The sequence below is a fragment of the Schistocerca nitens genome, chromosome 1 (assembly GCF_023898315.1).
Source record: "Schistocerca nitens isolate TAMUIC-IGC-003100 chromosome 1, iqSchNite1.1, whole genome shotgun sequence".
Classification (NCBI taxonomy): Eukaryota; Metazoa; Arthropoda; class Insecta; order Orthoptera; family Acrididae; genus Schistocerca; species Schistocerca nitens.
Genome location: NC_064614.1, coordinates 1,173,307,120 through 1,173,334,595, shown reverse-complemented (window position 1 = coordinate 1,173,334,595; position 27,476 = coordinate 1,173,307,120). Strand labels below are relative to the sequence as shown.

The window sequence follows — 27,476 nt, the reverse complement described above, 5'->3', positions numbered from 1 at the left end:
AATGTAAGAGTCTGTCCCCAGTAAGTTTACCGAGCGAGGTGGCGCAGTGGTTAGCACACTGGACTCGCATTCGGGAGGACGACGGTTCAATCCCGTCTCCGGCCATCCTGATTTAGGTTTTCCGTGATTTCCCTAAATCGTTTCAGGCAAATGCCGGGATGGTTCCTTTGAAAGGGCACGGCCGATTTCCTTCCCAATCCTTCCCCAACGCGAGCTTGCGCTCCGTCTCTAATGACCTCGTTGTCGACGGGACGTTAAACACTAACCACCACCACCACCACCTCCCCAGTAAGTTTTAGAATGAATTTGGCTAATGAACTAACAAATTCTTTTCGTGTGAGATTTTCCTCACCTCTCTCCAGATATAAATCTCTGGATGAAAGGGAGAGCTTTGGAAGTTCTGGATCTGATGATAATACACCCAAGATAAAAATGTTGTCCCCCAGCCAAGAAACCTATGTCGATATGCCCAGGTTGATCACCCTCTCCAATACACAGAGGCGAGGAGTGCCTCTAAATGCCACTGTGAATGGTGCAGGACCGTGTGCAAGAAGATTAATATGTATTTGTTTGCATTTAAAATCGACAAAAATCGTAATATGTGTTTTAAAATGTTGTTCCTTCTGCTGGTTAAATGGTTCAAATGGCTCTGAGCACTATGGGACTTAACATCTTAGGTCATCAGTCCCCTGGAACTTAGATCTACTTAAACCTAACTAACCTAAGGACATCACACACATCCATGCCCGAGACAGGATTCGAACCTGCGACCATAGCGCCGGCCGAAGTGGCCGTGCGGTTAAAGGCGCTGCAGTCTGGAACCGCAAGACCGCTACGGTCGCAGGTTCGAATCCTGCCTCGGGCATGGATGTTTGTGATGTCCTTAGGTTAGTTAGGTTTAACTAGTTCTAAGTTCTAGGGGACTAATGACCTCAGCAGTTGAGTCCCATAGTGCTCAGAGCCATTTTGCGACCATAGCAGTCCCGCGGTTCCGGACTGAAGCGCCTAGAACCGCACGGCCACCGCGGCCGGCTTCTGCTGGTTAAGACGCGTAGTACGCTCGTGTGTACCTTATATATTTTAGAAAATATAAAAAAATTAAAATTAATACTATGTGTAACAACAATTAGACACGAAGAAAACATTTGTCTTTACTTATTTTATTACTGGGACTGAAGAATCTTCCATATTCACTCTACTGTGTGCAGTTACCTATTATTAATCGGTCTTTTATCGACTGAATTTAGCTGCCAGGAGTTTTGCACATACCATTTAATGTATTTTGTAAGTCATAGGACACTGTTTCGTTATGAACTTGAATTTTGCCATAAAAATGAGGCAGTTGTAGTTAGTTCAGTGCATATAACTAATCGTTTTGCGGTAGCGTTCTCGCTTCCCACGCCCGGGTTCCCGGGTTCGATTCCCGGCGGGGTCAGGGATTTTCTCTGCCTCGTGATGGCTGGGTGTTGTGTGCTGTCCTTAGGTTAGTTAGGTTTAAGTAGTTCTAAGTTCTAGGGGACTGATGACCATAGATGTTAAGTCCCATAGTGCTCAGAGCCATTTGAACCATTTTTTTTTTTTTTGAACTAATCGTTTAACTGTTGTTTCGTGTTAAAATTGTATGACATAGGTGGTGACATAAAGGTTAGGAAACGTATGTAGAGCACAAAGTAGCTCATGTAGAATGTAATATCACATCATTGTAGCTGGCAGAAACTACAGTTTTGTCAGATAATTGAAGAGGAATAAAATTAAGAATTATAAAAGTGCATTAGTTTATTCTGATATGAAATGGCTACATTATCTGCAGGATATGTGATGGTTTCCATTACATAAAGGAGAACAATAATGTCGATACCGTTTGTAGCGACATAGTTCTTGACGACGTACTGGCTATAACAGCGAATTCTAATGTTACCCTCGAAATCCTATGCAGACCTATACTTCAGGAATTCGCTTAGTATGACATCGCTTATTGCGACTTACGGTATTTTTTATTAGATTTTCGGAGACGTCTATCGCATATAACGCCCAGTGTTTATTTTTGTTCGTTGCGTTGTTGGGGATTACTGACAACACTGTAACACCTACTTTCAAACTCTTGTTTTCTGTAGAGTGTTGGTTTCAAACCAATTTGTGTGTTAAACAGTCAATGCAAACATCACTTCAAAGATATCGCAGAAAAAGAGGAAAGTATGTAATACTGAAGAAAAGTCACAAATAATAAGGCGGCTAGAAAATGGGGAAACTATCGTCAGCACCGCGAAGAAATCGGGTGTCACACAGTTAACTGTTTCTATAATTTGGACGGATTGTGAAAAAATAATCTTTTAGAACACAGTTCTTTAAAAAGGAAGTGGCCGAGATCATCTGAGCACAAAGATATTGAAGAAGCTTTAGCTACATGATTTAAGCAACAAAAATCAAATAACGAGCCGATCAACGGACCTGTTCTCGAAGAGAAAGCCAATGAACTTCGCGTCTTGTGAGAAATCCGAACTCCAGTTGTTGTTCTCTTGGATACAACATTTCCGAGCTCGCCATGGTAGTATCACTGGGAAAATTTGAGGCGAAGATGGCGGCGTACCTGATGGCGTAACAGACGGGTGGCTGTCTGAGAAGTGGCCTGTTTTTTTGTGTAGGTTACAAGGATGATATATGCATTGCAGACGAAATTTGGTTGTCTCAGTCGTTTTCCAAGGCTGTGTTCGACATTACTGAACAACTTACATTCTTGTTACTTCTTTCTTTACTTATTAAAGGTTTTTCTTTCCGCTGGCTTGTTATTGCTGTACGTACTGCATAAACATCAGAAAAATTCCTTGTCTTCGCCTCTCCACAAATACTGTACTGCAAACACTGTAGGTATACTGCATATCTGCTGCTTTTCGAAGTTTTAACTACGTGGCTGCCAAATACGAGGGCAGTTCAATAAGTATGCAACACATTTTTTTTCTCGGCCAACTTTGGTTGAAAAAACCGGAAATTTCTTGTGGAATATTTTCAAACATTCCCGCTTCGTCTCGTATAGTTTCATTGACTTCCGACAGGTGGCAGCGCTGTACGGAGCTGTTAAAATGGCGTCTGTAACGGATGTGCGTTGCAAACAACGGGCAGTGATCGAGTTTCTTTTGGCGGAAAACCAGGGCATCTCAGATATTCATAGGCGCTTGCAGAATGTCTACGGTGATCTGGCAGTGGACAAAAGCACGGTGAGTCGTTGGGCAAAGCGTGTGTCATCATCGCCGCAAGGTCAAGCAAGACTGTCTGATCTCCCGCGTGCGGGCCGGCCGTGCACAGCTGTGACTCCTGCAATGGCGGAGCGTGCGAACACACTCGTTCGAGATAATCGACGGATCACCATCAAACAACTCAGTGCTCAACTTGACATCTCTGTTGATAGTGCTGTCAAAATTGTTCACCAGTCGGGATATTCAAAGGTTTGTTCCCGCTGGGTCCCTCGTTGTCTAACCGAACACCATAAAGAGGAAAGGAGAACCATCTGTGCGGAATTGCTTGCTCGTCATGTGGCTGAGGGTGACAATTTCTTGTCAAAGATTGTTACAGGCGATGAAACATGGGTTCATCACTTCGAACCTGAAACAAAACGGCAATCAATGGAGTGGCGCCACACCCACTCCCCTACCAAGAAAAAGTTTAAAGCCATACCCTCAGCCGGTAAAGTCATGGTTACAGTCTTCTGGGACGCTGAAGGGGTTATTCTGTTCGATGTCCTTCCCCATGGTCAAACGATCAACTCTGAAGTGTATTGTGCTACTCTTCAGAAATTGAAGAAACGACTTCAGCGTGTTCGTAGGCACAAAAATCTGAACGAACTTCTCCTTCTTCATGACAACGCAAGACCTCACACAAGTCTTCGCACCCGAGAGGAGCTCACAAAACTTCAGTGGACTGTTCTTCCTCATGCACCCTACAGCCCCGATCTCGCACCGTCGGATTTCCATATGTTTGGCCCAATGAAGGACGCAATCCGTGGGAGGCACTACGCGGATGATGAAGAAGTTATTGATGCAGTACGACGTTGGCTCCGACATCGACCAGTGGAATGGTACCGTGCAGGCATACAGGCCCTCATTTCAAGGTGGCGTAAGGCCGTAGCATTGAATGGAGATTACGTTGAAAAATAGTGTTGTGTAGCTAAAAGATTGGAGAATAACCTGGTGTATTTCAATGCTGAATAAAACAACCCCTGTTTCAGAAAAAAAATTTGTTGCATTACTTATTGAAGTGCCCTCGTATTTACAGATACGGCATTTTTAGCAAAAAATAAAGCAAATGCCTGGTTTTTACATCTATTGGCTATAACGGCGGTAAACCGTCGCTTCCTTGGTCGTCGTCGTAACCGGTTTCGACTGTACTTAGATATGGTACGGCATTATCGTCAGACGATCCACAGAGTGTTACAGACAGTGCCCTTAGGAAGAGACAGTTATTTGTGCTGGTTGCAATCTGTTTAAAGTCTGCGTTGATTCTCTACGTTGCTGTATTTTCTAATGTGAGGAGTGAGGTGATACTAAAGAGGAAACGGTGTTTGCACTTAATGTGAAATAACTTCATAAGCTTCATATTTGTTTATTTTTGTCAGTGTTCTCCTTTTTTAAAAATTTAGTCCTTATGTTCTTTCTTCTCAGGAACTAACGTGTTTCGCACTCCCCTTGCAGATAACCGTGCTGTGCTGGCTGCGTGTGTCTCTTCGGTAGCCGCAGAGTGGCCTCTCTAACGACGTGTTGCTGGCTGCGTGTGTTGCAGGGGCCGTGAGATAGAGGGCATGGGCCGCGGCTGGGCTCGCAAGCTGGCGCTGTGTGCGGCCGTTTTCACCGGCCTGCTCTGGCTGCTCTACGGCGCCGTCTCGCCCTGTGCTGACGACCACTCGCCGCTCATGGTGCCCAAGCAGGTATACCGGTCTCTCACTGCTTCGCTTCTCTCCCCCAAGTTCACCGTTCACCACCCCCTCTCTCTCAACCCATCCATCACCTTTACCCCATCTCTCACAGTCACCCCACCCCTTCAGCGGACTCACAACTCTTTTGTGAGTACATACTCGGCACTCATGGGGCCCCTGTCCTTGCAGTACTCCTACAATGAACCTAACCATCATTCAGAATGGTGTGGATACAACTGCAGGCCCACTAAAGTCCTGCACCCGCTTACACTATGAAACTTTGCTTCTAGAGACAGACACTGCCTTCCAAGCCCAAAAACTGCTTAAAGCTACGATCCTCCACAGCTACACTGATCATGTAGAGGCTCATTGAGCACTCGGTTCTTCATGTGGTATCATAAACACACGGCTCCTCGATGGTATGAATGTTAGAGATACGCAACTTTATTTCCGTGATCAGGTCATAACCACAACTGATTGCCTTATGAAGAGAGTTGATGCAGAATTGGAACCTGCACCGTTTTCTTAATGTTTGATCGGGTGGAGCTCCCATCAAAGATCAGGGCGGGCTGTGAAGTCATCAATGTCACACCCTGCATATCAAACCCAATGCACTGCTACCAGTGTCAGCATTATAACCATACTCACATGTCTGGTAAAAAGAGAGCAAAATGTGTAACTTATGACAGTGATGTTCATGAGGGAGATGCCCACTTCCTTCTACCAGCTACATCAACTGCAGTGGCAACCATGCCACTTCATCCTGCAAATGTCCTGTGTACCGCAATGAGCGAGCCATTCAAGAGACTTGGCTGAAGGAAAAGGTACCCCTCAATGTTGCTCACAAAATGTTAGCTAGCTGAATGCCTAGCATGCCACTATCCAGCACCTATCGTACCATTTTTGCTACATCACAACCCACGAAAGATAGGGCTACGCAGACCTGCAACCGCCAGTTCAGTGCTGTGGTTGTGAAATCACCTATTGCTAAGGTGATGTCATCACCCCCACCCACTACAGTTGCTCAGCCCACCAAAAATCCTTCGCCCACACCAGCGAAGTCACTTGTGACGCAACCTGAAGAATGGAAATTTAAAAAGGAATTCTCCCATGATGACTTTTTGTGCACCTCAAGTCAGCAGTCGTGTGGGTCCATATCTGACAAACGCAAAGGTGCTGAGAAATCGAACAAAAACAAACGTTCTTCCCCTTCTACAACTCTGAGATCCTCTACATCATTGACGCCACGAGACACCTCTGTCCGACTGACCTCCATTTCAAAGGTGTCAATCACCAAATGATTCTCCACCCCAGGGTCAGATGACCGACCCAGGGAGGTTATTGGTACCTCTTAAGAAATAATGGAACGATATGCTCCATCCTCAGGACCATGTAGTAATATGCAGCTGAAATCTTGCACTCGGCAATGACTTAAGTAACTGCCCACTTATAAGAGAAATATCTCCTAATATGGCTGTCGTCCAGTGTTACATTCATGGCGTCAGATCACATAAGGCAGACTTACAGCTGCCCTCACAATCACAGTGCCCAGTTGTTTTATGCCTACAAGAAACGAAATAAACGAAATTATGCCCTCCAGACCTCTTTGATCTCTTACACTTGACTCCAGCAAGTTTCGTCCCTTCTGAGGGAGGAACTCCTGCTGATGGGAGAGTCTTGATGCTCATTTGCGACGACAGTCATAGCCAAACCATTTCATTGAACATCCAGCGCAAACTGTTGCTCTCCATCTTTCTCTCCCTAGTTACACCTTTTCTTTTTGCAACATCTACTTACCCCCATCACCTAATTCGACCAAGACAGACATACTGCGGCCTACTGCTCGGCTCCCTCATCCCTTTTTGCTACTCAGAGACTTCAGCGCCCACCATCCAATTTGGGGTTCTCTGAGAACCTGCCTGAGAGGCTGTCTCCTGCAGACGGTTCCAGCCAGCATACTCTCATTTCTCTCAACACTGGTGTACCCACATTTCTTTCATATTCCGCACACACTTTCTTGCACCTGGCTGTCTCGTTCTGTAATGCACAGATTGCCAGTTGTCTTACAGTAGTCTGTTCTCTGAGACACATACAGTTGTCTTACAGTAATCTGTTCTCTGAGACACATACTTGAGTGACCGTTGCCCGTGCATAATTCGTCTGCTAACTCATGTCCCATCTGTGCCCAAAGCAATAGTCAGCTTTCTAAAGCTGTTTGAAGGCTCTACACTTCAGTGGCAACCTTAAATGAACATTTCCACAGCAGTGATGGTCAGGTTGAGTACCTTATGACTGTTATCTTTACAGCAACAGAATGTTCCATCCGCTGGACTTCTTCCCTGCCAAGACGTTCCCCAGCCCCTGGTGGACTGCGTAATGGCGCGACATGGTTCGTGCACGGAGATGTGCTCTCTGTGTCACCATCCCACACAGGAGAACTGTATTCATCATAAACATTGCACATAAAGTGTCGACACATTATCACAGATAGCAAAAAGAGCTAGTTGGGTCTCTTTTACTAATTCTCTTAACCGTTTTACGCCCTCTGCTGTTGTTTGGGGTAACCTACGTCAGACTTCTGGAAAAAAAGGTAGAACTCCTGATTCCTGGCCTGACTGTGGCAAAAAATATCATTGTGGACGCTATCGATGTTTCCAACACCTTGTGTCGTTACTTTGCAGAGATCTTGAACCCTACATATTATTATCCTGCCTTCCTACCTCAGAAAGGAACAGAGGAGGCTCGGAAGAGACCTTTCCTCTCTCAGTAACACGATGCTACAGTACAGTTTTTGCTATGAGGAATTCGAACTTGCCATCACTCCGTCACGATCCTCTGCTCCAGGACCGGATGATTTTCACACTCAGGTGTTGCAGCACCCATCTTTTGATGAAAAGCACTTTCTCCTTCGTACGTATAATCGCATCTGGACGGACGGCGCATTTCCCAACGTTAGCGAAACACCACTGTAATCGCCACACCAAAACCTGGTAGGGACAAACATATTCCATCCGGCTACCAGCTAGTTTCCCTCACCAGCTGTGTGTGCAAGGTGATGGACTGTGTGATCAGTGGTCGGCTGGTAGGTGACTTGAGTCTCGGAATTTGCTAACAAATGCACAATATGGAACTCATAAGCACTGGTCTACAGTCATCTCATCATCCTGTCAACCAGTATTATGAACAATTTTCTGCAGAAATGCCAAACTGTAGCGGTGTTTTTTTTTTTTTTTTTTTTTTTGGAAATGGCTTACGATGCCTGCTGGAGGACGGGCATCCTCCGTGCAATTCACATGTGGAGTTTCCAAGGTCGCCTGCCCCAATTTATTCGGTAGTTTTTAAAAGACCGGGTTTTCACAAGGTACATGTGGGTTCCACTTTGTTGAATACTTTTATTCAGGAGAACAGGATGCCTCAAGGCTCAGTGCTGAATGTAGCCCTATTTGCCATAGCAATTAACCCTGTCATGGACTGTCTCCTGCGAGGTATCTCATGCTCTCTCTCCGTCAATGGCCTTGTGATCTACTGCACATCTCTGCAGACATGTTTATTTGAACAATGGCTTCACCGATGTCTCAACTATCTTTACTCGCGGAACAACGGCTTCCACTTTTCCACTGAAAAAACTGTCTGTTTAAATCCTCGCGGTGTAAGGAGTTTCTTCCACCATCCTTACACCTCGGTCCTGTTGCTCTTTGTCGAAACCACGAAATTCTTGGGTCTCGTGCTCGGTAGGAAATTCTGTGGTGGTCCTCCCACGTACCTTATGTGACAGCACAACGTACCCGATCTCTAAATATCCTGTGTGTTATAAAAGTTGCTACATTAGAATATGTACTTGGTACACACACTCACTCCTTAATGCAACGAATCCAAGAATGCTTCCTCTCGCTCGCTGATGATAGAGCCAACGTGATGTTCATGTGAGTCCCTGGTCATGCCAGAGCGTCGGTGAATGAAGCTGCCGATGCTGCTGCAAGGCTGTAGTCTGATTACACAGGCCTTTCAGTAATCCTGTCCCTTCAGATGAGCTCTGTGTTGCTCCACGTAGGAACATTGTGTCACCACGGCACGAACACTGCTCTTGTCTAAATGGCAACAAATTCCAGGAAATTAAACACCATCCCACAGCTTGACCGACTTCCTCTCGCCCCTCTTGTTGCGAAGAGATGCTTTTGATCAGGATGCGTTTTGAGCACTATCATTTCAGTCACTGTCATTTGTTAAGTGGAAACCCCCAACATCTCTATGCGTACTGCTACCAACCTTGGACAGTGCACCATTTTCTGCCCCAATGCCAATTTTACAAGAATTTACATCTTAATGTATGTTTTACCATCTGCAGTATCAGATTTTTAGGAGGTACAGCACAAGCTATAGATAACAATTTAATTCGTCATATTAATGCGGCGAAGGAAATTTTATTTTCAACCATCTGAGCAACCTCCTTAAAGGGGAAGTGATCGTTTTTAATTCTTCCTCTCGTCTGGTCGATTAGACACTGAGTATTATCAGCTTCAGATTCATTTGGTAACTGACCATTTTAAGTTATGAAAAGAGTGGTCTAGTCGCCGCCGGCCGTTGTTGCCGAGCGGTTCTAGGCGCTTCAGTCTGGAACCGCGCGACCGCTACGGTCGCAGGTTCGAATCCTGCCTCGGGCATGGATATGTGTGATGTCCTTAGCTTAGTTAGGTTTAAGTATCTCTAAGTTCTAGGGGGCTGATGACCTCAGATGTTAAGGCCCATAGTGCTCAGAGCCATTTGAACCAAACTGTCGCCCCCACCGCTCGCGGAGCTTGTCATTGCGATTGAAGCAACCTGCTTAGAGTACCTAACAGTAGGTGTTGCTCCAGCTAAAACATCGTGGCTTCACATGAAAATAAAGTTCGCCGTTACGAATCTGAAAAACGTCAACCACGAAATATCGACACAAAAAAATGAAGTTGCAGCTTTCGGTTTGAAAAGTGATGATTTCTATGTTTTGGTTTCTGAAATCTGGTTTCTCAGGATAGAGCGGATCAGGTTATGGTCGTGGAGAGGGCCGTAATCACTTGCTGCAGTTGCACAAAATACACAAACTTTTATTTTCCTAAGAACCACTTAATTATACATTGCCTTAAAACAATACGGTTGAAGGCCTAATTAAGAAAACTTGCAATACCTCCTGGGCTGAAGTCGCAAAAACACACCAAAAACAAGAACGGCTGAGGGTCTGCACACAAGTTATATAAAAATTACTTTAAAGAATACACGCAGCTGAAGGCCTTACTTAAAAAAATTTCACGTGAATACTCGGCTGAAGGCCACACACCCGTCATTGAACAACTCATGACTTAGGTCCTGGATAACAAGAATTTCAGGTAGAATAAACTTTCAGAATTTTAGTTATTAAACAAATCAATCTACAACTTTAAGTGGGCTGAAGGCCTTATTTTAAAATTAAAACAAACTACATTAATAGACAGCTGAAGGCCTCGCACAGTACATCAGACTAAAATGGAAATCACAATCTAAAACCAACAGAACAGTGGTGCTCAGAAGTGTTCCAATGGTCGGCCTGAGTAGGTAGCTCTGACGTAAGGTGAGGTGAGACAGGCAGCCAAGAGTAAAGGTAAATAATCGGATGGCAACCCGACCCAGGGACGGCTGAAGGACCGACCAACAGTCTTAATCAATTTCCTTGCGCCCGACCAACGTTACAACAACGGAAAATATCAGCCGAGGACGAAGGTACCAGCCGCACTACGTCTTCAGAATTGGCGTCTAAAAACAGCCAAGGCACAATGACCACTATTAAGAAAAAAAGTGAACTAACAACTAAAATGCCGGTTCTAGGCGCTACAGTCTAGAACCGCGCGACCGCTACGGTCGCAGGTTCGAATCCTGCCTCAGGCATAGCTATGTGTGGCGTCCTTAGGTTAGTTAGGTTTAAGTAGTTCTAAGTCTAGGGGAGTGGTGACCACAGCAGTTAAGTCCCATAGTGCTCAGAGCCATTTGAACCATTTGAACTAAAAGGCTGTCGGACTACACGCCGTGCCGGACAGCATCAACACGGCGAGGAAAAACACACTGCCGGAAAACTATGCTAACGACCAGGGCAGGTAACTGGGGCGTTAACGGCCGCAAGGCAGAAAATACCGCTGGTGCACTTCACTGATAACAACCAATTTAATAATTAAAGACCACACAAGAAGGCGGCTGCGAAATTTCGCCGACTCCAACAACACGTCTCCGACGATTGTTTGGTTGAAGGCATATGCGACACTCATCGGTGAACATGACGGTTAGAGAGAGGTAGAGGGAGGGAGGGGGGGGGGTTTCTGTCGGACGTAAAGACCCCCATCAAATACACACATCAAAAAGAGTTTTGCATCACCCCGATTCCCAGAACTCCTGCAGATAGACGTTGACTGTGGATATTCTATCACGGATACAGTCCCTTTGACTGTTCAGAGGTGTTACTAAACCCACTAAAAGATGTAAACAACCATGCAGGAGTAGCGCCTTTTAGACGGAGGGGGTCCGACAGCAGATCAGCCCCAGTCATTCCACCAGGAAGGAGATACACGGTTCGTGTTGTCTGTGGGTCAACCATGCCTAGACGGTCAATAGCGCGGTTCGATCGCGTTCGCATTGTTACTTTGTGCCAGGAAGGGCTCTCGACATGGTCAGTCTCCAGACGTCTGGGAGTGAACAAAAGCGATGTTTGGACATGAAGGAGATACAGAGAGACAGGAACTGCTGATGACATGCGTCGCTCAGGCCGCCCAACGGCTACTACTGCAGTGGATGACCGCTACCTACGGATTATGGCGCGGAGGAACCCTGACAGCAACGCCACCATGTTGAATACTGCTTTTCGTGCAGCCACAGGACGTCGTGTCACGACTCAAACTGTGCACAATAGGCTGTATGATGCGCAACTATACTCCCGGCGGTCGCAGGTTCGAATCCTGCCTCGGGCATGGGTGTGTGTGATGTCCTTAGGTTAGTTACGTTTAAGTAGTTCTAAGTTCTAGGGGACTTATGACCTCAGCAGTTGAGTCCCATAGTGCTCAGAGCCATTTGAACCATATACTCCCGACGTCTATGGCGAGGTCCATATTTGCAACCACGACACCATTCAGCGCGGTACAGATAGGCCAAACAACATGCCGAATGGACCGCTCAGGATTGGCATCACGTGTCGTAAGTGCGACAAGCTGGAAATTTGAGCCTGTCAGGGACCGTGTCCGGATGTCCGAAGCGCTTAATGCAACCACCTTATGAGAAACGGTAAATCCGGGTTCGAGTCCATATCCGGCATAAATTTTCAACTTTCGTCATTGTATTACCTCAATGCCCTGTGCGGCTGGAAGTCACGAATTCCCAGCAATCTCTTCCCTTTTCTTTCCTCATTCTCTGTTTCAAATAAGAGTATCGTGTCTGCCACATAGCCCACATTTTGTTCCCAAAAATGAAGGAAGGGCTCCGCCGACATTAATAAGGGTCCAATCAAGAAATACAGACGGTTGTAATCGCGTGATTTTGGAGAGAAAAGATACAGTTCCTTCTTTAACGCTTCATGAAAGTTTCATCTTTCGCAAACGTGTATCCAATTTTCTGGCAACTATGTAGAAAAACTGGAGTACTTTCTGGGATAGTAATTAATACGGAACATTATTTGTGTTTCATTTAATAAATCATTGTGATACATTTACTCGTACTGTCTATGGAGACATTAGATATCATTTAACCCTCGTACCTTACCCATCAACAGCCTGAATACGGCTCCAAATCTTATTGCTCAAAATCTTCGAAGTCCCATCCAGTACATCGGCAAAGGAATCGACTAACGCATGGAGTTATAATAAGAATTTTCTTTCCCTACGCCTTCTCCTTCTACTCTCCGCCCTGCACCTTCTTATCCTAGTCTTCAAACTCGTTTTTCATTTAACAGAAACTGTGTATACACACTCAACTCAGATGACGGGCAACTAATTGTCCTCGGTCGCATGGGAGTCACCATCGCAGAAACGTTTTTCATGCAAACCACGGAAATAATAAAATGGACATAGCTAATTTCATATGAGTATACGGGTATTTCGCCGCTACGCTCTTTCGTTGTGTTTCACCTTTCGTGTGAGAACTTCTTCCTTCAGCATGAGAAACAAAACAAGCCAGGGGTATCTGTTCTGGAAGAACAATACGGATCCAATTAGTCTGTTTATTGTACGTAATTCTGTACAAGGTACTACGTCGATTGACGCCATTTTGATGCACTGGACTTGTTTGGAAAAGAAAAGTTATTCTCATTTAGGTTTTCCGTAAACCTTTGTACGATAATTAGCAGAGACCCAATAAACACCTTAGAAAATCACGTCAGATTCTAAATAATGCTCAAGTCAAACGGAAGTTGCACGGCAAAGATTGTAATTGGGATTCCTGATATTACACACTTTGTCCCCCTAATAACAGATTCGTCTATAAGTTCTGTTCTTCACTTTCATATCAAAGTGACTAATTACCTTTCCCTATACAATTACAGTTAAGTTTCGTCCTTACGTTATCTCTGCATAGTAACTGTGTGGGCAGAGGAGCTAATTGAATGGGTTATAATTTAAACGTAAAAGAATGGTATTTATTCATTTCGGGCTCGTGCATTTTTGAAATGAATATTAATGCGTAAATTGTGTGATCCATATTACTTGGTTCGTGGAGCTGAAAAATTGAAGTGGCTTGTAAATAATGAATTTGCCGATAATTATGCCTAAACCTCCGTTACGGTTGTTTATTTAGACAAGGATTCCTGGATTATAATACCATTTGTGAAGTGGAGATCCGCTGAGGAATCTCGTTTCCTTTAGTTAGACAGAAAGCAGTATATGAAATTGAAAATCTGTGGTAAGATCTTATGGGACCAAACTGCTGAGGTCATCGGTCCCTAAGCTTACACACTACTTAATCGAACTTAAACTAACTTACGCTAAGGACAACACGCACGCGCACACCCATGCCCGAGGGAGGATTCGAACCTCCGACAGGGGGAGCCGCACGGACCGTGACAAGGCGCCTAAGACCACGCGGCTACCCCGCGTGGCGCTATATCAGACACATAGTGACGCATAGTGCAGTCACACTAGTTTCGTCTCTAAATCAGTTTCTATCATACAACTAGCGACAGACGACCAACAGCGCACCACAACAACAGGGACAAACAAGAAGTAAAGTGTGAAGAAAGAAGTTTGGAACATAAAAACGTGCTTATTATTCGTAAAAGAAGCTGTATTGCAACCTCCAAGACGTAACCAGATGAGAGGAAATGCATATGCCAATTAAAAACGCGAAGAAGTATCTCGCTGAAGATATCTTAAAGTAAAAAAAGGCGGAACACGTCTAGGAGAAATAAAATACAGTGAAGCAAGAAAAGGCGGTTATTATTTACAAAACAACTATTTCTGTGCATGCTGCGGAAGATGATCACGCAAACAGACTTGCTTTTTCTCATGAGCTTATCTTTTTAATGATCTGACGGACCTCAGTGTTGGATTACGCCTCGCACACTGACTTCAGAACCTGTATTCTGGATTTTTCATTTCTTTTGTGTTGCGTAATGTATATCTGTTTTCCACACTTTCACACGTTTTATCATGCTTTATAACTCGTAACCTCAGCACCACCAGATTATCTCGCAAACAGCCCGTTTAAGGATCCCTCTTGAGTGGGACGTTTTTCCTTAATTTACCGCGTCAGGTCACCTGTGTAAGTTTTCACTGTTGATTATGATATACCTTTTGTATTGGGGTTCCAGAAAAATGTAGATACTCCTTCATATACCGTTGCAATTTTGCGCTGTAGCGTAGTCCATTGTTTTCTCAATAGATCGTGGCACGCGTTTTCCAGGAGACGAGAATCCAGCAATGATTGATGTAATATTGTCGTTTGAGCAACGCAAGGCCGTATTGAGGTGGTATAGGAAGTTGGAAAACTTGATGGAGGTAGAACGACAATGGCGCAATGTGTACGGAACAGCCACCAACACATACAACAATTTATCGTCTTTGGTATAAATTTGAAGCCGACGGTAGTGTTCAGGATGGCATAGGATAAGGTATGGCCGACCAAGACCAAAACCATCAACAAGTCCAGCTTCTAACGCTGCTGTGTTGCGACATGTTACTAGGTCGCCTCAAAAATCTGTGAAGCTGGGTGCACGTGAAAGCAGGGTAAGCCGATCAAGCGTACGGCGAATTCTGAAGGCTGCGAAATGGAAAGTGTACAGTCAAAGATCGGTTCACGCAGTGAACGAGGACGACCCGAATCGAAGGAAGGTGTATTGCGAGTGGTTTGAAGGCAAGCTTCGCGAGGGTGAACGGTTTGCAGGGACTAAACCGCCACAACTGCGTGTACTGGGCCCCTGCAAATCCTCACGTTCACTTGGACAAACATGTTAATGTGTGGTGTATTTGTCATCGCACGGTTTGATTGGCGCATTTTTCTTGAAGGTGCTGTAACTGGTGAGGTATGACTTCATATGCTGCAAACATCGATATTATCTGCGTAAAAAGTTCTCGGTTTACTTGCCGCGTCTAATTTGGATAAAACCCAGGAAGATTAAGGAAATGTTGCGACCCGTGAAAGATAATCTCGGCCTGAGAGTACCGGGAATTTACAGCATTCCTTGCGAGTGTGGCAAAAATTATGTGGGCCAGTCTATAAGAACTGTTGCCGATCGCTATGTGGCGTCACCTGAAATACAGGTATCTTGAAAAATCAGCGGTGGCTGAGCACGGTTTGTTAAATAAGCATAAGATTTTATTCGACGAAACAAGAATACTTGCTCAAGCTTCAAAGTATTGGGACTCTGTCATCAGGGAAGCAGCTGAAAGTAGACTCTGTGAAAATAATTTCAACAGAGACTCCGGATATGCACTCAGCAATGCATGGAAGCGCGCAATTGATAAAGAAAGAGCGCAGAGGGAGACTTCATACATTCCTCGCAGTTCTCCGCCTGTTGCGATGGATGGCGCTGCAAGCTACCCTGGATAAAGCGCGCAAACATCTATGGACATAGAGGTCGCCAGCTCCGTACGCGCAGTTTTCACCGTGACGTCATCCAGCCTATGAGAAGCCGTCCATTGCTTATAAAAGCGGAAGCCTCACCCGTCCACACCACTTGGGGTAACCAGTGGTTCCTCCGTCTCAACCCCTCCAAAACCCAGGCAATTATCATAGGCCGCACCACTCACTCCTTTCGCCTCCATAATTTCTACCCCACCCTTTATGGTCGTCCCATCCAGCTCACCCCCACCTTGAAATACCTTGGCCTCACCCTCGACCGACACCTCACCTGGACCCCTCATCTCCAGACCGTCTGGCAGAAAGCCCATTCCCGCCTCCACCTTCTGAAACTCCTGTCTGGCCGCACATGGGGATTTCATCCTTCTACCATCCTCCACACCTACAAATCCCTCATCCGTCCTATCCTCTGTTATGCCAGCGTTGTCTGGATCTCCGCCCCCACCCGCTTTTACAAGGCCCTCCAAATCCTTGAACGCCATGCGCTACGCCTTGCCTTCCGTATTCGCCTTCCTTCCCCCACACGGCTCCTGTATGAACTGATCCCCTTCCCCCACCTCCTCCTGTTCCTCCAACATCTCTGCATCCTTTACATTGTTCGCAGGCTTGATCCCCCCCCACCCTCTGGTTTCCTCCTTCCTCTCCACCCCCCATCCGTTGCCGCGCCTCTATCGCTGTATCCCTCCCTCTCTCCACCTCCACACCCTCCATCTCCTTCATCAGGGCAATTGCCAACCCCCTCCCGGATGACGAACTTCGCCTTGACATCTACCCTTCCTTCCAACTATAACCTGGCCTTGTTCCCCCCCCCCCTCCCCAGGGCCCCCTTTTTCCTCTCCCCTCCTTCTCCCAGAGCGCATTTTCCTCCTCCCCCCCCCCCGAGACCCTGCACCCCATACTTGCCTCTTTCCTTCCCACATCCCTCCCTACCTGGCCCTCTTCAGCGCGCCCCCCCGCTCATCTCCCCCATCTCTTCCCTCCCTCCCTTCTTCAGGTCTCCCTCATCTCCTAGCGCCTGGCAGATCCTCTGTTTTGATCATCGTCAGTGTGCCACATCGGTGTTGTGTTTAGTGCTGTTTCTCCTGTGCGTCAAGAGGTGTGATTTTACTTGTGTACTGCCTTGAGGTTCGTTGTCAGTGTTTGTTATGTGCTACACCATCCGTCGATACCTTTTCTGCTCCAGTCATACTGTGCCTTGTGTTCTTTTGGTTGTCGCAGTGTGTGGCTTTTGTGTGTGCTACTTTTAAACAGTTTTTTATCTCCATATTACAGTCAACCCGTTTTTTGTCTATTGCCTTCCATGATGTTCCCCCTTTTTTCTATCTATGTTCACCATATTCTCTCCTTTTATTATTTTTAAATGTCTTCTATTGTTTGTTCTATGTCTTTTGGCTGAAGAGCAGCGCATAAGATGCTGCCAGCCCGCTCCGATGGGGAACTGAAATACAATAAAGGAAAAAAAAAAAATAGTCCACGACAGTCAGTTTCACCCCTGACGAAGATGACGGAGGTAGTCATCGAAAGCTCGGGATTTTATCCAAATTTGACGCGGCAAGTAAACCGAGAAATATTTATGCAAGAACTCCATCGCGAAAGACTTTGTAGTCATCCGAGAGGTGTCTGGAATAAAAGATTTTACCTACAACAGGGTGGCACTCCTCCTCAGTACCACAGAGATATGAGAGTCTATTTGGATGAAAATCTACGTGGACGGTTGTTAAGTACCCACCACAGTTTATATAAGAATATACAGCCTACAGTTGCAGGTTAACTTTATCGTTTACCTAGGTCTCAACGTTAGTAATAACGTCTTCTTCAGATCCTGCAAAAAGTTAATATTATTATGTGCTAGTAAATTATATTAGATGTGGTCATCCTACAGGATGCAACGTGTAGTACTTACATAAAATATTATTTAAATGTTTGCCTAAAACAAGCCATGTCCTAAGTCAACTTTATAAAACTTGATGCATAACCATAAGGTATTGTCACTTCTATTCAACATGCTGTAGCAAATTCACTTAAAGCCCGTTGTACGGGCCTCGTCGTGTGACTAGAGACTGCGGACCGCGAGGGCTTCGCGGTCTGCCTCACAGAGGGCGGCGCGCATGCGCGAGACGTATAGAATCGAACTCTTATTACGCACGCGTCAGATGTCAACCTCAAAAAAGAATTACAAATTCTCGAGAGTATTGCACAGAATAATGGCTATGATCCAAAGATAGTGAGGCAGTTATATCATTAGAAAACGCGAAAAAGAACAACGACTTTAGTAAACAAAAATACTCAAACCCAAGATCAGACCAAGAAATGGTTGTCGGTTCCTTATATAGGTAATGTCTCCTACAAGATAGGGCGCCTGTTGAAAAATTCAGGGTTTAAAATTTCCTTCTCGACGAGTAATAGTTTAAAGCAAAATTTGGTTCATTCCCTTGAGAAAGACTGATAAGTCAGCGAAATCATTCGTATATAAGATTATGTGTGATGATTGCCCATGTTATTACATAGGTCAAAGAGTCAGAGCTATAGCAGTAAGGTTTAAAGAACATCTTCCAATAAAGGGCGTAGGAACACGGGGGTCAGCCTTTGCGGAACATCTGGTGCAAATGGATCATACACCTAAACCTTTACGTGACATAGAGCTACTACATCATGAAGTTAAGGGATATAGACTCGACACGCTTGAGGAACTACAAATTTATGCGCACCTAATTACAGATAGAGGCAATTTACTGAACGATCAACTGTATCTAAAAAATAGGGCATACTTCGAATACTTCCAGCCTATATTAGGTTTACAATAATTCATAATGTGACCATTACAGTTTCTGTAATAAAAGAACCTTTCCTACAGATGTTCATACGAGATTTGTTGGTCAGTTTATAAGGCTCTGTAGTAGTAACGCTGGATACCGTAATTAACTTTCAATAGTAAAGTATAAAATTAATTCATAGCAAAAAGGTTATCTGACGCGTGCGTAATAAGAGTTTGATTCTATACGTCTCGTGCATGCGCGCCGCCCTCTGTGAGGCAGACCGCGAAGCCCTCGCGGTCCGCAGTCTCTAGTCACACGACTAGGCCCGTACAACGGGCTTTAAGTGAATTTGCTACAGCTTGTTTAACAGAAGTGACAAAACCTTATGGTTATGCATCAAGTTTTATATAGTTGACTTAGGACATGGCTTGTTTTAGGCAAACATTTAAATAATATTTTATGTAAGTACTACACGTTGCATCCTGTAGAATGACCATATCTAATATAATTTACTGTTGTTGTTGTTGTTGTGGTCTTCAGTCCTGAGACTGGTTTGATGCAGCTCTCCATGCTACTCTATCCTGTGCAAGCTTGTTCATCTCCCAGTACCTACGGCAACCTACATATTTCTGAATCAGTGTAATTCATCTCTTGGTCTCCCTCTACGATTTTTACCCTCTACGCTGCACTCCAGTACTAAATTGGCCCGCAGCTCGTGGTCGTGCGGTAGCGTTCTCGCTTCCTACGCCCGGGTTCCCGGGTTCGATTCCCGGCGGGACCATGGATTTTCTCTGCCTCGTGATGACTGGGTGTTGTGTGCTGTCTTTAGGTTAGTTAGGTTTAAGTAGTTCTAAGTTCTAGGGGACTGATGACCATAGATGTTAAGTCCCATAGTGCTCAGAGCCATTTGAACCATTTTTTTTTACTAGATTGGTGATCCCTTGATGCCTCAGGACATGTCCTACCAACCGATCCCTGCTTCTAGTCAAGTTGTGCCACAAACTGTTCTTCTCCCCAATTCTATTCAATACCTCCTAATTAGTTATGTGATCAACCCACCTAATCTTCAGCATTCTTCTGTAGCACCACATTTCGAAAGTTTCTATTCTCTTCTTGTCCAAACTATTTATCGTCCATGTTTCACTTCCTTACATGGCTACACTCCATAAAAATACTTTCAGAAACGACTTCCTGACATTTAAATCTATACTCGATGTTAACAAATTTCTCTTCTTCAGAACGCTTTCCTTGCCATTGCCAGTCTACATTTTATATCTTCTCAACTTCGACCGTCATCAGTTATTTTGCTCTCCAGATAGCAAAACTCCTTCACTACTTTAAGTGTCTCATTTCCTAATCTAATTCCCTCAGCATTACCCAACTTAATTCGACTACATTCCATTATCCTCGTTTTGCTTTTGTTGATGTTCATCTTATATCCTCCCTTCAAGACACTATCCATTCCGTTCAACTGCTCTTCGAAGTCCTTTGCTGTCTCTGACAGAATTACAATGTCATCTGCGAACCTCGAAGTTTTTATTTCATCTCCATGGTTTTTAATACCTACTCCGAACTTCTCTTTTGTTTCCTTTACTGCTTGCTCAGTATACAGATTGACTAACATTTGGGAGAGGCTACAACCCTGTCTCACTCCCTTCCCAACCGCTGCTTCCCTTTCATGCCACTCGACTCTTATAACTGCCATCTGGTTTCTGTACAAATTGTAAATAGCCTTTCGCTCCCTGTATGTTACCCCTGCCACCTTCAGAATTTTAAAGAGAGTATTCCAGTCAACATTGTCAAAAGCTTTCTCTAAGTCTACAACTGCTACAAACGTAGGTTTGCCTTTTCTTAATCTTTCTTCCAAGATAAGTCGTAGGGTCAGTATTGCCTCACGTGTTCCAATATTTCTACGGAATCCAAACTGATCTTCCCCAAGGTCGGCTTCTACTAGTTTTTCCATTCGTCTGTAAACAATTCGCGTTAGTATTTTGCAGCCGTGACTTATTAAACTGATTGTTCGGTAATTTTCACATCTGTCAACACCTGCTTTCTTTGGGATTGGAATTATTATAGTCTTCTTGAAGTCTGAGGGAATTTCACCTGTCTCATACATCTTGCTCACCAGATGGTAGAGAAGAACTGCACCACAAGATGATTATGGTAGAGTTTTGTCAGGACTGGCTCTCCCAAGGCCGTCAGTAATTCTAATGGAATGTTGTACTGACTGTCAAAGAGTGTCTACATTTTTCTGGATTACTGTATATGTATCTTCTGAGCTGTCGCAGCTGGTTCAGGTGTTTGTGCAGCGGCCATTTTCTGTTGCAGAAGTACGTGGTGGGCTCGGACCGGCGCGTATACCCGTACGACCGCGAGATGCCGCTCATCTTCATCGGCGGCGTCCCCCGCTCGGGCACCACGCTCATGAGGGCCATGCTGGACGCACACCCCGAGGTCAGGTCTGTACCTGCTCCCACCGTCAGGCTTTCTTCTCTAACTGCCCCTTTACAGGGATCCTCAACCATGTAAGTGGGCGTGGCGGGTGTAGCGGGCCGTGGCCTGCTCGCAGGGAGCGGGTTCGCTGGTATATCCGTCCGAAGCATTCTATGGCTTAATGGCAGTGACGAGTTTGACAGGTAGCTGTTATGATGGTTTTAATTAATACTTCCTCCACTTTTGGTACCTCTCGTTGGTCAAGGTAATGCATGGTCAGTTAGAACATTTTTCTTTTACGAGGGTCGCTCCAAAAATCCATCTTTTATTCTACATGTTTGAAAGTTTTACAGTGTGTAGATACATCATTTGCGAACAGTACTTTCATTTCTCCATATAATTTCCATCCCTCTCAACTGCCTTACGGCATCTTGGAACCAGCGCCTGTATACCCGCACGGTAAAATTCTAGACCAACCTGTTGGAGCCACTGTTTGGCAGCGTGCAGAGGGGAGTCATCATCTTCAAACCTTCTTCCACGAAGAGTGTCTTTCAGTTTCCCAAAGAGATGATAGTCACATGGAGCCAGCTCAGGACTGTAAAGCGGGTGTTTCAGTGTTGTCCATCCGAGTCCGCCGGCCGGAGTGGCCGAGCGGTTCTAGGCGCTGCAATCTGGACCACTACGGTCGCAGGTTCGAATCCTGCCTGGGGCATGGATGTGTGTGATGTCCTTAGGTTAGTTAGGTTTAAGTAGTTCTAAGTTCTAGGGGACTGATGACCTCAGAAGTTAAATCCCATAGTGCTCAGAGCCGTTTGAACAAACCATCCGAGTTTTTTGATTGCTTCCATGGTTTTCTGACTGACATGTGACCGTGCATTGTCGTGCAACAGCAAAAAAACCTGCTTTTGCCGATGTGGTCGAGCACGACTCAGTCAGGCTTGGAGTTTCTTCAATGTCGTCACATATGCATCAGAATTTATGGTGGTTCGACTTGGCATGATGTCCACACGCAATCGAAAAACACCGTAGCCATAACTTTCCCAGCAGAAGGTGTGGTTTTGAATTTTTTCTTGGATGCATTTGCATGATGCTACTCCATTGATTGCCTCGTCGTCTCTGCTGAAAAATGATAGATCGACAGCAGCATCTCCATACACCTTTTTCAAGCTCTTGAGGATGTTTCCCACTGTCTCATTTTCACAGCACAGAAATTCTATGACAGCACGTTGCTTCTGACGAACGTCAAGTGTAGCAGCCATCTTGAATACATGCTGTGACGGCGCCACTCACGGCAACAGGTTGAACTGAGTTTGAAAACAAGCGGGAAGAATTTATCTGCACACTGTAAAACTTTCACACATGCAGAATGAAAACTGTATTTTTACAAAAATAGTGTGACCCTCGTATTATGTTGGTAAGTTGTGGCTGTAGCTGGCTGTTGAGAAGAAATGACAACTGAGCTATACACTTACAAAATGCGAGATTTAATTTCTTAAATATAAGAACACGCACAGTGGTCTGGCGGACAGGATGGGCAGCAATCTGCGATTGTTTGGTGGTTTGATGCTGCGGTGTAGGGGAAGGTCTCGAACACGAGTGACTGTAGGAGAATGCAGCATCACTCAGACAATATTTCTGGGTGTAACGAATGGCAGCTAGCTCTAAATATAGAACTAAGGGATGTTAAAAAAAGTCTCTCCGCGCGTGCCGTATGCCACAGTGGATATACCGAAATGAAACTCAGTGAAATACAAGTTATTAATTTAGTGAATATTCATTTTTACGTACAAATTTTCACATTAAATGTTGAAAGTGTCCCTCCTGTTTTTGAATATTTTGTATCCCGCCTGGAAGGCGGCGCGTGGGTCTGCTCCTATAAACTGAATGGGTAGGTCGAATATAGGAAGTGAATAGTAGCTGGTGAGGTAAGATTCTCGGTACAGCTTTTTACGTAACTTTACACTGAAGAGCCCGTAGGTGCGAAATTGGATAGGCAGCAACGTTAATAGCCACTAGTAGTGAGACAAATTATCATTGAAGCAACAAAGTAATGTTAGCCCGCTATGAAGTAGAAACAATGTTGCTAGGTCGTCTCCTCGGAATCAAATCAAATGGGTAGAATCTGCAGCGGCGCTCGTAGAGCTGAACAGCGTCCGCTAGAGGGCGCTGTCGTCGGTGTCGTAGTGCCAACCTATGAACTTGCACCTGCGCCGTGGTATCGTAGCTATCGATACCACATATTACACAATTCAATTCGTCTAATCATGTTTCCAAACACAAGCTGTAACACTTCTTCTATAACAGAAGCAGTAAAAGTGGATATTGCAATTTTAAATTCATCGGTGGATTTTGGACGGTTTTTACAGACAGTTGTTTTCGCTGCACCCCAGAGGAAAAAGTCAGGTGGTGTTAGGTCAGGCGATCGTGGAGGCCAAAGTCCCTGTGAAATTATGCGATTACCGAAAATATCAGCAAGCAGTGACATAGAAACGCGAACTGTATGCGCGGTTGCACCATCTTGTTGAAAATAACCGCCCAGTATTTCGCTTAACACAAGTTCTCCTATGAGTGGGTACAGAATATCACTGCAGTATCGTTGTGCGTTTATTGTTTCGTTGAAAAACGCAGGCAGGCGAACAATCATACGGCACTGCGGAGAGACTTTTTGAATACGCCGTATATAATTTAATGCGGATGAGCAGGCAACACAATCCTGAGATGTTCGAATACACCATTAGCAGCGTACTCCTTGACACAGTCACATCGGTTAAATATCTGGACGCAACGTTGGAAAGCGGTATGAAATGGAACGAGCTTGTTAGGATTGTGGTGCGGAAGGCGAATGGTAGACTTCTTTTTATTGGGAGAATTTTTGGGAAATTATGGTTCATCTGTAAAGGAGGTCGCATATAGGACAATAGTGCGACCCAGAATACAGCAGGAGTTGTAGGGATCCGCACCAGGTCGGATTAAAGGAAGACATCTAAACTCTTCAGAGGCGGGCTCCCAGATTTGTTACCGGTACTTTCGAACAACGCGCAAATGTTACGGAGATGCTTTGGGAACTCAAATGGCAACCCTTCGAGAGAAGGTGACTTTCTTTTCGAGGAACACTGTTGAGAAAATTTAGAGAACCGGTATTTGAAGCTGACTGCAGAACGATCCTACTCCCGCCAACATACATTTCGCCTAAGTAGTAGGAAAATAAGATACGAGAAATAAGAGCTTATAGGGAGACACAGATAGTCCTTTTATCCTCACTTTTTCTGAAAGCGGAACAGTGAAGGAACGACTAGTATTCGTACAGCGAACCCTGCGCCACGCGCCGTTCGGTGGCTTGTGGTGTATGAATATAGATGTAAAAGTAGAACAACATAAATTACTGTAATCATTAAACTGAAAAGAAAGTACTTTATCGAATTGTTTTCGAACTTGCTGATGATTAGCTCGGAAAGGGTTATTGTCTTTGCCTTGACAACTGGTAAAGTAATCCAGATTTGATTAACAAACTAATGCAGAAGAACACTGATGATGTCCGTACACTTGGACAAATCACAAAGTAGTTCCCTGAATTGATGAAGAAGTGTGAATATGTAATGGCACACAGAAACAAGGACATATTGATGAAACAGTAGGACAAGAGGTACGTCGTGATGGTCAACACTTTTTATGGCGATACATTTGCAGAAATCAAATTCAAAAACTGACACCGTGGAAATGCCAAGTGTTCTCATTATGTAAAAGACGGCGTGCGGCGAAGATGGGAGTGATTCTCAGTTGTAAAGCTATCGTATTAACAAGAGCAGACTGAAAAAAAAGTTATCAGAAGTTTTTTCGCCGTCTATTGACGTTACATGCTCCAATGCGTATGGTCTGTACAAAAAATTAGGTGGTGAAAAAAGATAGATATTCATGAATAGTCTCGAGGGACAGTTGGACGTATCCTCTTCGCATCAAAAGTCATCAAATGAACGCCCACTTCGAACAGCATAGCGACTCGTCTTACAGCCGGTCAGTTTCCAGAATATTTGCCTAGCAGAACGAAGAAAAGACCAGCAAGTCGTGGGCTGTACACGAGAAGTGGCCATCGAAAAGAGACATCTTATTGCTGTGCAGAATGTAAATTCCCTCTTATGTAGAGAATAACATTTGATTCTCTTTTGGAATACATTATTTTCGAACCCAATCCGCTGTAGTTTTGAAACTTCTTGGTAGATTAAAACTGTGTCAGGGCCGTTGTACAGGCAGAGATGGAAACTGCACGCGTCACTCGCGCGAACTCAGAGTTGACAAGGAGGAGGAGCCCTTTAGCTTCACCGCTACCAAAATCCAGCAAAGGAGAATTGTTCAAACCTGCGAAAAGATCTTGAGAGAGACATTGGGAGGTCCGCCTCTCAAGAAGTAGCAATCTAAAACTGCCGTTCCAGCCAGTCAACCAGAGGAGAGAGTGCGAAATCAAGCCAATGGTTGTCTGGCGTCACCTAAATATCTGCGGGTATTCTTGGTACATTTACTGTGCAATGCGAAACAAATCTAACACCTATTGGCGCAAATGTTTGATTTTTTATTTAAATCTACCACAGGATAAATCAGTAGTACCAATAGGTGTTGCCGGAGTCACTGCCATGCGGGCTTTTAACTCCACAGAGGGTACATAACACAGCGATTATGCTGTGGTGTGCAGCATGCGGTAGGAGAATGATGGGTAGCGAGTTTGGGCAGTCTGTCCAACATCGCGGAATCCTGTTGTGTGTTAAAAGGAATGTGTAAATAAGCGTTTAGTTAAGTGGTTGTCAGCGTGCTCCAACTCACCGCTCCCCTAGCTGTCTTGGAATTGTACCCCCCAAATTTCCAGGCTATCCGTCATCGCCACCGCAAGTCTTCGTAGTCTCAGCCGTCAGTATTACCTTGTATGCAGAGACTCTTTAGTATGGCGGTGATCACGAGCGTAAACAAACGTCCACCGCGGGGAGAGAAGAGAAGCGACGAAATACGCCCTCTCTCCTCCTCGCAGGTATGGCAGCCTAAACCCATGATAAACATGCGTGTTTGTGGGAAAGCAGAACTTATAAACGGTAATAGCGATCACCGATCCTTTCTGGTGTCATCAGAGTTGTCCTCGTACCTCGTGCTGATCTGGAGTAGCTTCTGCAATCGTTCCAGAACAAAGAAAGAAAGCAATGAGCAACGCTTAACACAAAGCCCTACTGAATACACAGACCATTCAATAATAATTGCAACAATTGCTTACTTGCAACTGCGTTGCCGTAAATGGCGTGTTCAGGCCCTGCATCTCAAGTGGCCCACACCGGTTTCGGCGCCGAGAAATCAAGAGTCAGGTATGCAGTGAAAAGTCAGTTTATTATAATGAACATAAAATTACAACTCTCCTCTTCGGACTATAATTACACAACTAATAGTTAATGATAAAGTCTCTGTCTGTGATATGAGAGAAATAATATGTAAGTTTGGTGGAATCACACTTACTACGATCAGTATAGTCACTGACGAGGATCTGTGTGTGTAAGTACGCAACAGTGTGTCGGGCCAAATACCAAATTCCAGGAGGTCCACGCTGTAGAGGCCAAATCTCGGAATAGCTGCCGGCCGCTGTGGCCGAGCGGATCTAGTCCGGAACCGCGCTGCTTCTACGGTCGCTGGTTCGATTCCTGCGTCGGGCTTGCATGTGTGTGATGTCCTTAGGTTAGTTAGGTTTAAGTACTTCGACGATGAATGCTGGCTGCTCTGCGTCGCGGCACAGGCGAAGATACCCAGTTGGTCGCACGACGTAGGTCGACAGCTCACAGGGCGACTCCAGGAGATTTTGTGGCTGAGGAACCACGGAAGCGGGCGGCGTAATTTCCCAGAGAGCACGTCTGTGAAGAGGTGCCTAGTCGTAGCCGAGCATCAGCTTAAATACAGTTGTTGTTGTTGTTGTGTTCTTCAGTCCTGATACTGGTTTGATGCAGCTCTCCATGCTACTCTATCCTGTGCAAGCTTCTTCATCTCCCAGTACCTACTGCAACCTACATCCTTCTGAATCTGCTTAGTGTATTCATCTCTTGGTCTCCCCCTACGATTTTTACCCTCCACGCTGCCCTCCAGTACTAAATTGGTGATCCCTTGATGCCTCAGAACATGTCCTACCAACCGATCCCTTCTTCTGGTCAAGTTGTGCCACAAACTCCTCTTCTCCCCAATCCTATTCAGTACCTCCTTATCTTCAGCATTCTTCTGTAGCACCACATTTCGAAAGCTTCTATTCTCTTCTTGTCCAAACTATTTATCGTCCATGTTTCACTTCCATACATGGCTACACTCCATAC

The 27,476-nt window shown here is 45.0% G+C and overlaps 1 protein-coding gene across 8 annotated transcripts in view; it reads left to right on the top strand.

Annotated features, from left to right (window-relative positions):
* LOC126200108 (protein-tyrosine sulfotransferase-like) overlaps window positions 1-27,476 on the top strand; it is a 971,294-nt gene that overhangs the window by 807,453 nt on the left and 136,365 nt on the right. For all 8 annotated transcript variants that reach the window (XM_049936684.1, XM_049936679.1, XM_049936682.1 and 5 more), the window contains 2 exons: window positions 4,771-4,915; window positions 21,046-21,176. In XM_049936684.1, the coding sequence (XP_049792641.1) occupies window positions 4,790-4,915; window positions 21,046-21,176 (257 nt within the window). In that variant the 5' untranslated portion in view covers window positions 4,771-4,789. The remainder of the gene's footprint in view (window positions 1-4,770; window positions 4,916-21,045; window positions 21,177-27,476) is intronic.